Source organism: Bison bison, unplaced genomic scaffold (assembly GCF_000754665.1).
Source record: "Bison bison bison isolate TAMUID 2011002044 unplaced genomic scaffold, Bison_UMD1.0 scf7180017864148, whole genome shotgun sequence".
NCBI lineage: Eukaryota > Metazoa > Chordata > Mammalia > Artiodactyla > Bovidae > Bison > Bison bison.
This window is the reverse complement of record NW_011494720.1, coordinates 8,917,268-8,927,819: the sequence shown is the minus strand read 5'-3', so window position 1 is coordinate 8,927,819 and position 10,552 is coordinate 8,917,268. Positions and strand designations below refer to the sequence as shown.

Sequence of the window (10,552 nt, the reverse complement as noted above, 5' to 3'; positions counted from 1 at the left end):
CTTCAGATGTTACGGTTGTTTTCCCTAATGACTCATGGAGAACCCTTACGCGGTCCCACTCAGGCTCCCAAGCCTAAACTATTGAGGCCGGGAATAGAGCGCTTGTTTTGCGCGCTCTCCGCTCGAGCTCATACTTAAGGAAAACAAGGACGCCGATTTATAAACCACCAAGAACCGTACAGAACCTCGGTCCTACCTCAGACACACCACCTTACACCACCCGCCCACTTTCCGTCACACTCCAAGCTCCGCCCTACCGCCCACCTTTTCTAGAAGGTGCCAGAATGTGCAGAAGCGCACGCGCAACCTGTGCCTATTGGGAGAAAGCGTCAGTCGAGTACCTCCTCCCTTTAGCGGTCCAAGATACTGACTTCCGCTCTCCTACCTTCGCGCCCTTCTCATTCGCTCTCTAATTGGGCGAACGTGCTGCGACCGCCCCTTCCGTCTGCTCACTTCCGGCGCGCGCTCGCATCTCCACCTTCTTCCCCGTCCTGCCCCGCGGCGCGGCCCGGCAAGGTCTGTGTCTGGGGAGGGGAGAGGCTGGGAGCGGCGTTCCCAGCAGCCCCCGCGAGCGACGTCGCTCGGGTCCTTTCCACGCCGTCGCGGCTGCAGTGGCCACCGCCCGCCCCGTGAGACGCTGGTTGCCCGCGGTGTGAGGGAAACTCGACGTGCGCCCCGCCGCCAGGATGGAGGGTCCTTTGTCCGTGTTCGGGGACCGCAGCACTGGGGAGGCGATCCGCTCCCAGAACGGTGAGGGTCTGAGCGAGGCCTAAGGCGGGCCCGCGGAGGTGCGCGTCCCCCTCACCCCCGCCTCGGCCTTGGCTGCCGTCTTCGTGGCTTCCTTTCTCTACCCCCCGACAGGGCCCCTGGGAGTGGTGGGTGGCCTCTCCGTCCCGCGGCGGGTCTCTGCCGAGGGCGTAGCGCGGTTTGACCGGATGCTGCGGAGGCCGGGGGCTGGGAGAGCGAGTTCCGCGCACCGGCACGTGCCGCCGCACCTCCAGTCCCTGCCCGCCGGGCCCCTGCGCCCGCCCTTTTGTTTCGGTTCTAGTCCAGAAAGGCGTCTCTGGGTCTCGTTTTACGGCCGTTAACCAGACAGAATTATCTCTAACTGCTTTGTTTTTGTATTATTGATGAGTGCGTGACCATAGACCGCTATTCAGATGACTTGCACATTGTTCAGTCGCTCAGTCGAGGCCCAACTGTGCGACCCCGTGGATTGCAGCACGCCAGGCTTCCCTCTCCATCACCAACTCTCGGAGCTTGCTCAAACTCGTGTCCATCGATTTGGTGATGCCATCCAACCATCTCATTCTCTGTCGTCCCCTTCTGCCTTCAGTCTTTCCCAGCATTAGGGTCTTTTCCAGTGAGTCAGTTCTTCGCCTCAGGTGGCCCAAGTATTGGAACTTCACTTTCAACATCAGTTCTTCCAGTGAATATTCAGGACTGATTTTCTTTAGGATTGACTGGTTTAATCTCCTTGCAGTCCAAGGGACTCTCAAGAGTTCTCCAGCACCACAGTTCAAAAGCATCAATTCTTCGGTCGCTCAGCTTTCTTTATGATCCAACTCTCACATCTGTACATGATTACTGGAAAACCCATAGCTTTGACTAGACAGACCTTTGTCGGCAAAGTAATACCTCTGCTTTTTAAGATGCTGTCCAGGTTGGTCGTAGCTTTTCTTCCAAGGAGCAAGCGTCTTTTAATTTCATGGCTGCAGTTACCGCCTGCAGTGATCTGGGAGCCCCAAAGAATAAAGTTTGTCACGTTTCCATTGTTTCCCCATCTATTTGCCAGGAAGTGATGGGACCGGATGCCATGATCTTAGTTGAATGTTAACATAAGCGGTACTTAAAATGAGTTTATCTAGTAAACTTTAACCTGTTAAAGCATTTGTTGTTGAGTCGCTTGAAGTCACAGATCTTGTGAATCTTACCAGTTGAAATCAGTCAGTCTTACCGTTATTTGATAGATTATTGATTTTTGTCGTGGGCAAATTTGAAGTATAGTCAGAACATTCGAATTACTAATTTTTTTTAAATAACTTTTTTTTTAACTTGCCAGAATCTGAAAAAGGCTGGTATCTTTTTGTTTTGTGTGGAGTGGCAGAATCTGCAGTGAGGACTAGTAGGTGATTATTTTTTCTTTAAAGCGATGAAGTGAGTACTCTTAATAACACTTGGTGTCTGTCTGCAGTTGAATTAAAACTGTGTATTACTGGGTGCTCTCTCTCCTTACATTAGACTTTTGGTTGATTTTCAGATTAGGACAGATTAGATAAATTTGAAAATTCAGAGGCTGTCATTTACTTCTTTTAGACCGAAATGATTGTCTCTTGGGATCTTGAGTTTTCAAAAAAATTTTTTTGTATTTACAGTCATGGCTGCAGCTTCAATTGCCAATATTGTGAAAAGTTCTCTTGGTCCAGTTGGCTTGGATAAAATGTTGGTGGATGACATTGGTGTGAGTATATGTCTACACGTAATGTTCATTACTTTAAAGAATAAGTTCATGAATATCTCACTTGTGTTTGTCAGAGTGCTGGTATTGGAAGGTATACAGAAGGTGAATGTATCATAACAGGGTTGGGCTAATTTAGGGGATAGTCTCTTTCTGTGGGTGATTATGTCATTTTTTTCTCCCCTGGAAATTTCTTAGGATGTAACCATTACTAATGATGGTGCAACCATCCTGAAGCTACTGGAGGTAGAGCATCCTGCAGCCAAAGTTCTCTGTGAGCTAGCAGATCTGCAAGACAAAGAAGTGGGAGATGGGACCACCTCCGTGGTAGGTAAAGACTGCTAACTGAGGACTAGTGTTTTTTTCCCCCCTAAAATCAAAGTTTCAGAAAATAAAGCCCTAACCATAAGTAAGTCATTTAAAGGGAAAAAAAAATGTTTTCTTTTTCTCTTACAACCTGAGGCGCAGAAGAAATTCCTAAAACCTTACCAAGTATTTAAAAAAAACAAGATGTTTCTATATTTTAAATGCTGACAAGTGAACTCATGAGTTCAAACGGGAGTTTGAGAGAGTTGGTAAACATGATCAATAACATGATATAAACGCCTTGAAGATCACCCAGCACACTGATGTAGTAGAAACACTTAATATTTGATGAGGGGAAAAAATAATAATTTGCTGTCTTAAAAAAAAGCACTGGTTTGTGGGGAAATGTTTAATCTCTAAGCCATGGAAGAATGGAATCCACCTCTTCTGAAAGAATGATCTTTGCTAAGTAACTTGTACATGATACCAAAGCTTTTTAAATACAATTAATTTTCCCCCAAAAGATGCAGGCAAGAATTTTAAAGTCTTTTTGATTAAAGCGTAATTTTTGGTCTCCGTAAAAGGATGATTTTCTAAATAACAATCTAAAATAGTACAGATCAGGCATTTCCTGGTAGTCTAGTGGTTAGGACTCCCAAGCTTTCACTGCTGAGAGCCTGAGTTCAATCCCTGGTCCAAAAGCTAAGATCCCAGATGCTGAGTGGAGTGTCCAAAATAAATAAATAATTAAACAGTGCAGATCATTTAATTGTCAGGCTCCCCATTTAGCTTATGTTGAAAGCTATGTAAGCACTTCATCTTGAAAAGGAATGAATGAATTGTCTCTACTGTTCTACTGCAGAACTAGCTTATTCTAGTTAAGAGCCAGAACAGTTTGCTGACTCCTATCTGGCTTTATCCATTTCCATATGAGATACTGTGTAGGGTTATCTTTTTCTGATTTCTAATAAGGAGTTAATCTCTTTGCCCCTATCATTCTCATTATTATTATCTGATGTGTGTTAGTATTTGTACATACGTGTTGCCCATAATGTCAGGATAACATGAGAGCAATGGATGTTTTCTCTGCAGGTTATTATTGCAGCAGAACTTCTAAAAAATGCAGATGAACTAGTCAAACAGAAAATTCATCCCACATCAGTTATTAGTGGCTATCGACTTGCTTGCAAGTAAGATTGTTACATTCAGAAAAAATTTTATTTGTTGTTTGATGTAATAGTTTAGAGTCTCTGTTCTTTGAATTTTCCAGTTGATGACTATACTTTGATAGCTGTGTTTTAGTGTATGTGTAGTAACACTTAACTAGGGCCAGTATCCCTCTTTTCCCATTTGACTACCACATTATCTCCTGATAGATTTTAGTGGCTATGCTTGTGGGATAGATAAGAACTGCCGTGATCTGAAGAGGGGGAATTTGCTCGTGTCCTCCTCCTATATGAAATGGCTGAACAGAGCATTGATGCCCTAAATATTGTGACACACTGATAAAACAAGATTCTGAGTAGTGAATTGTTTTCTCCCCCACACTTCAAACAGGGAAGCAGTGCGTTATATCAGTGAAAATCTGATTATTAACACCGATGAGCTTGGAAGGGATTGCCTGATTAATGCTGCTAAGACATCGATGTCTTCCAAAGTCATTGGAATGTATCCTTGTGATGGTCTAATAAAGTTTAGGCTTTTTAAAAGTAAAACCCTGTGTTAGTTTTTGTGCCAGATGATGCTGTATTGAAGTTGCCTATTTTCCTTTTTCCGCGGGGAAGGGTAATACAAAGTATTGTGAAAGTAGTGTGCAGATGGTGATAAACAGTTTTCTAACATTTCAGTGGCATATATGATGCTTGTTTCTTTGGTGAGATTGCTTAAGGGAAGTGCCTTTGTGTTACCCTTGATTTTCATGGGCGCCCACTATCCATCCCAAGTCTCTTGTTTTCCTTAACTGCTGGCTTAGAAATGGTGATTTCTTCGCTAACCTGGTGGTAGATGCTGTGCTTGCTATTAAATACACAGATATCAGAGGCCAGCCTCGCTATCCAGTCAACTCCATTAATGTTCTGAAAGCCCATGGCAGAAGTCAGATGGAGAGTATGCTCATCAACGGCTATGCTCTCAACTGTGTGGTGGGATCCCAGGGTAAGGCTTGTGATTTCACTTTGTCATATAACCATTGTGCTAAAGGATAAAGCTAGCTATTTGTGGATTATCTACTCCATCTTCAGATGAACTATCCAACATGTGTACTTTTATTCTTTAGTGAAGCCCAGAGATAAAGGAAATGGTACATCGTGTTGCCAGTTTCTTTGTAATGTAATTGCATATGATTAAGAAAGATGCCAATTAAAAGAAAGCACATGTGTTTAATGTCATGAGTGTTAGTTTATAATGTTAAAAGTAATAAAATCTAAATTTGTGTGTTTACCTATAATGATTTAAAATCTGTGCAGTTCTTTCTAAGGATAGGTGTGTTTTATAAAATATAGCATTGTTAATTGTAAAGGTACTTAATGTTATGTTCAATTTTAGGCATGCCCAAGAGAATAGTTAATGCAAAAATTGCTTGCCTTGACTTCAGCCTGCAGAAAACAAAAATGAAGCTTGGTGTACAAGTGGTTATTACAGACCCTGAAAAACTGGACCAGATTAGACAGAGGTACGTTGAGAGATTCATTTTTGACCTTGGGAAAGGCATGTTTGTAAATTACTGTCAAAGGATAAACTAAAAAGTCTAATGGGTAGCAGGGTATGGTAGATTATGCAACTGGACTTTTTTTTTCCAACTGTGAATATCTTCAGTCGCTCAGTCATGTCCGACTCTTTGCGACCCCATGATTGCAGCATACCAGGCCTCCCTGTCCATCACCAACTCCTGGAGTTCACCCAAACTCACGTCCATCAAGTCGGTGATGCCATCCAGCCATCTCATCCTCTGTCGTCCCCTTCTCCCCCTGCCCCCAATCCCTCCCAGCATCAGAGTCTTTTCCACTGAGTCAAGTCTTTACATGAGGTGGCCAAAGTATTGGAGTTTCAGCTTTAGCATGAGTCCTTCCAAAGAACGCCCAGGACTGATCTCCTTTAGGATGGACTGGTTGGATCTCCTTGCAGTCCAAGGGACTCTCAAGAGTCTTCTCCAGCACCACAGTTCAAAAGCATCAATTCTTTGGCACTTAGCTTTCTTTATGGTCCAACTCTCACATCCATGCATGACCACTGGAATAACCATAGCCTTGACTAGATGAACCTTTGTTGGCAAAGTAATGTCTCTGCTTTTCAATATGCTATTTAGGTCATAACTTTCCTTCCAAGGAGTAAGTGTCTTTTAATTTCATGGCTGCAATCACCATCTGCAGTGATTTTGGAGCCCCCAGAAATAAAGTCTGGCACTATTTCCACTGTTTCCCCATCTATTTCCCATGAAGTGATGGGACCAGATGCCATGATCTTCGTTTTCTGAATGTTGAGCTTTAAGCCTACTTTTTCACCCTCCTCTTTCACTTTCATCAAGAGGCTTTTTAGTTCCTCTTCACTTTCTGCCATAAGGGTGGTGTCATCTGCATATCTGAGGTGATTGATATTTCTCACTGCAATCTTGATTCCAGCTTGTGTTTCTTCCAGCCCAGCGTTTCTCATGATGTACTCTGCATATAAGTTAAATAAGCAGGGTGACAATATACAGCCTTGACGAACTCCTTTTCCTATTTGGAACCAGTCTGTTGTTCCATGTCCAGTTCTAACTGTTGATTCCTGACCTGCATATAGGTTTCTCAAGAGGCAGGTCAGGTGGTCTGGTATTCCCATCAGACTTTAAAAATTAACATTTTTAACCAAAGTCTAATTATATTACCTAAACTGCCAGGGAAATTAGAAAATGTGGTGACAGTGTCTTAAGAGAGATTGGGGTAATAGATGAAAACTGACATTGTCAGGTACTAGGCAGTGCATATGGTCTTTAACTACTGGTTGACATGCTAGAGAGCTAGTGTACCTTTTTTATTTTTTTGCTGTGCTGGGTCTTCGTTGCAGTGCGCCAACATTGCAATGGTTTCTCCTCTGGTATCTAAAGGTGTCCTTTTTTCCTTCAAAGGCAGGTTCCTTTAGAATAAGTGTGTGAGATCCTGTTCCCTTCTGCTTTTACAGTCTTGCTTCATTGATTATTCTTGCTGAACTGCATATTCAATACTGACTCTATTCTTCATTCCTTTCTAGATTCCTCTTGTAGCTCTCTTATCCTTAACTATTGTAAAAGCCTCTTGAATCTGCCTGCAGTACAGGAGACCTGGATTCAATACCCAGATTGGGAAGATCCCCTAGAGAAGGGATTGGTTACCCACTCCAGTTTTCTTGCCTGGAGAATCTCATAGACAGAGGCGCCTGATGGGCTACATATAATCCATGGGGTCGCAAAGAGTCAGACATGACTGAGCAACTAATACTTTCACTTCACTTGTAGCTCTTTTATCCTTAAATATAATAAAAAAGCCTCTTGTGTACACATCCTATTGCAGTTACTCCCTGTCCTTCCTCATTTCTGTATAGCCAGATGTTAGAAGAGTGATTGGCACAAAAACTTTTCTGGCGTTTTATTTCTTATGCCCTTTTCAGCTCCTCCAGTGGAGAACCGCTTGCTAAGATCACTAGTGACCACTGCTGTGAAGCTCACTACACACATCCAGTTTCACTTGATCTTTATCAAGCCTTTGGCTACTTTTGAAAAACTTGGAGGTTGGAGCAGCATTTTGCTTCTGCATCATCTGTCCTGTGCCTGGGCCACTGCATCCTTTGTGCCGGAGACTTGGAATCTGTTTCTTGGAGCTTGAATTGATTGAATGTTTTTTAAGCATCTCAAAGTCATTATGTCTAAAATTGAACTTGTGATGATACCCCCAAATCTGCTCTTTGCTGTTTTAGTTAGGGACCCCTCTACTGAGGAAGAAGACTAGGAAATGTCCTTAACTCCTTTTTTTCCTTTTCTCTGCTAACCTATCAAAGACCACTTGATGTCTCTCTGTAAATCAAATCTCAAACTCACCCACTGTTCGTTTCCATTTTCTTGCCCAAGCTGTTCCAGGGGTATCAAGCTGGTCATCTTGGTTCCTGTCTCATCACCTCCAAGGCTGTTTCCCACACAGCAGCCAAGTTGATCTTACCCCTTGCAAGGCCAGAGCCTTTTGGAGGTTTCCCATCACTCTGGGTTAGTTCAGTTCCTTACCTGCTCTTTGCACTGTGGTCTAGCACAGCCGAAACCAGAATCCACCAAGCTCCTTCTCTAAGAGCTTCAGCCCCTAAGAGTAGAATGTTCCTTCCTCTGCCCAGAACATTCTCTGCCTGCTTGTTTTGACTGGCTAATTTTTTTTTACTTGTTTTTCAGTTGGTAACTTTCAGAGATGCTTCTCTTTCCCCCTCAGTCTGAATTATGCTGTCCCTTGAGTTACTGCAGTTTGTCTTCCTGGGGCTTACCACATTTTCTAACTATGTATTAATACGTCTTAAAGTGTAAGGTCTGTAAAGGTAGAGGCTGAATGATTTAGTTTCATGGCTTTGACATACAGTATTTGTCTAGGATGTAGAGAGGTTTATTGTGAGGTTCATCTTTAACTCATTTCACTTTATAAAGATTCTTTGATCTTGAGACTTGCCTAGTGGTCCAGCAATTAAGACTCCAAGCCTCTACCACAGGGGACTCGGGTTTGAGTTCACCAGGGGGTCAGTGAACTGCAAGTCCACATGCTGCACGGTGTGGCAAAAGAAAAAAGATTCTCTGTTCTTTGAATAAGTAAATATTTATTGACTGTTTTTCAGATCTGTGTATCCCGTAGTTTGCCTGTAATTCCCATGCAGTTTCACCTGAATATCATGGGGGCTTCAGATTCACCTTGTTGAAAACCGAACCCTTTTTTTCTCATCTTGCCCCCAACCTGTTAGTATTTATTTCACTCCAGAAATCAATCGCTGAATCTCCCAGTCACCCAAGCCATAAGCTTTGCCTTCTCTGTTAAGGCCATCTGTTCACATCAGATAGACTCATCTCCAGTTATTGCCTCAGAGTGTCTTCATTCTTTCATCCTTTGAAAACACAGATTGATACTACTACTCTCGCTTTAAAATATTAAAAAGAAAAAAAAAACTTATCAATTCAGACTCTGACATTGCTACAGAGTTCTTCATTTTCTGTTCCTACCTGGAGTTCCAACTCTGGACCCCTCAACTCCAGACCGTCAAGCTTTCCTTGTCCCCCTGCCAGCCTGGACACGTGGCTCTCGTGTGCTTGTCCTCCCTGCATTGCATTGTGTATTGCAAGTGACACTGGCCTTCGAGTTTGCTTGATGGTCTTGTCTCCCCACCAGGTCCGTCAGGCTTCCTTTCTTAGGCGCTATTCTTGGTTAGAAACTAAAGTTGGGGTGGGGAGAGCTAACTGGTATTTAATTCCTTGAATTTTTCTATAAATTGGACTGATGTAAGTTCTGCTCATAGAAGGGAGAGACTCGTTAGTATCATTTAATCTGTAGTTATTTTATGAAAAATATTTAATGGAAGTTCAAGCTTTATGTAATAGTAAAAATACAGAAGATAACTTTGGGTTACTACTCAAGTACTGCATTTTTGTAGAGAATCTGACATCACCAAGGAGCGAATCCAGAAGATCCTGGCAACTGGTGCCAACGTTATCCTAACCACTGGTGGAATTGACGACATGTGTCTGAAGTATTTTGTGGAGGCTGGTGCTATGGCAGTTCGAAGAGTTTTAAAAAGGGACCTTAAACGCATTGCTAAAGCTTCCGGAGGTATGTCTCCTGCCAGCTGTCATGTTCTTTTTACGTTGGACGGTAAGATAAGCAGATCCAGAAAACTTCCTTAATGCTTTGTGTACAAATGTGTGAAATCTTTTGTGCATTTGTAACTGGGAAAGTTCTTCAGTGTTCTTCACCTCAAAGTGACATCGTTCTCTTAGGATAGGATGGTTCCTTGAATGTCTTACTGTAAGCCTTAAACTTGAGATTATGTGTCACTTCTATGGTAGATTCCATGTTTCTGAATGTTTAAAGCAGGGTTGAAAATATTCACGAGAGAACAGTGCTTACAGGTGTTTATAATTATTTTTAATAGCAACTGTTCTGTCAACGCTGGCCAATTTGGAAGGCGAAGAAACTTTTGAAGCTTCAATGTTGGGACAAGCAGAAGAAGTGGTACAGGAGAGAATTTGTGATGATGAACTGATCTTAATTAAAAAGTAAGAGCTACTTCATACATTGTAAGGCTGTGCAGATTTTATTATTGAGTAAAAAGAGATCACCTTCCCATTTATTTGCTGCTATAGTCCTTCAGTGATATGAGCAGTTATACGCATGGGATAAAACAATACTGGGCCCTTGTAAATGGAGGTGAAGTTACCATTTCATCTCTTCTCCATGGTCTAGACATTGCTTCCCTGTCTAAATGTCCTGTGTAAGTAGTAGTGAATTTCTTCATGGACTTACTACTGTTAAAGACTATTGCTGTTGTTTTAAATAGCACTAAGGCTCGTACCTCTGCATCGGTCATCTTACGTGGCGCAAATGATTTCATGTGTGACGAGATGGAGCGCTCCTTACACGATGCCCTTTGTGTGGTGAAGAGAGTTTTGGAGTCAAAGTCTGTGGTCCCAGGTGGGGGCGCTGTAGAGGCGGCCCTTTCCATTTACCTGGAGAACTACGCGACCAGCATGGGCTCCCGGGAACAGCTCGCTATTGCGGAGTTTGCAAGATCTCTTCTTGTTATTCCTAATACTCTGGC

At 42.9% G+C, this 10,552-nt stretch overlaps 1 protein-coding gene and 1 long non-coding RNA gene across 2 annotated transcripts in view; one reads left to right on the top strand and one right to left on the bottom strand.

Annotated features, from left to right (window-relative positions):
- Nucleotides 1–490: 490 nt before the first annotated feature.
- The window catches only part of TCP1 (t-complex 1), an 11,329-nt gene continuing 1,267 nt past the window's right edge, over nt 491–10,552 (top strand). Inside the window, exons 1-10 of the mRNA XM_010840887.1 lie at nt 491–750; nt 2,376–2,461; nt 2,657–2,785; nt 3,857–3,954; nt 4,322–4,432; nt 4,737–4,918; nt 5,309–5,435; nt 9,389–9,564; nt 9,887–10,010; nt 10,292–10,425. Of these exons, the coding sequence (XP_010839189.1) occupies nt 687–750; nt 2,376–2,461; nt 2,657–2,785; nt 3,857–3,954; nt 4,322–4,432; nt 4,737–4,918; nt 5,309–5,435; nt 9,389–9,564; nt 9,887–10,010; nt 10,292–10,425 (1,231 nt within the window). The 5' untranslated portion in view covers nt 491–686. The remainder of the gene's footprint in view (nt 751–2,375; nt 2,462–2,656; nt 2,786–3,856; nt 3,955–4,321; nt 4,433–4,736; nt 4,919–5,308; nt 5,436–9,388; nt 9,565–9,886; nt 10,011–10,291; nt 10,426–10,552) is intronic.
- The window catches only part of LOC104989256, an 867-nt gene continuing 347 nt past the window's right edge, over nt 10,033–10,552 (bottom strand). Inside the window, exon 2 of the long non-coding RNA XR_825357.1 lies at nt 10,033–10,345. This is a non-coding gene — a long non-coding RNA (uncharacterized LOC104989256). The remainder of the gene's footprint in view (nt 10,346–10,552) is intronic.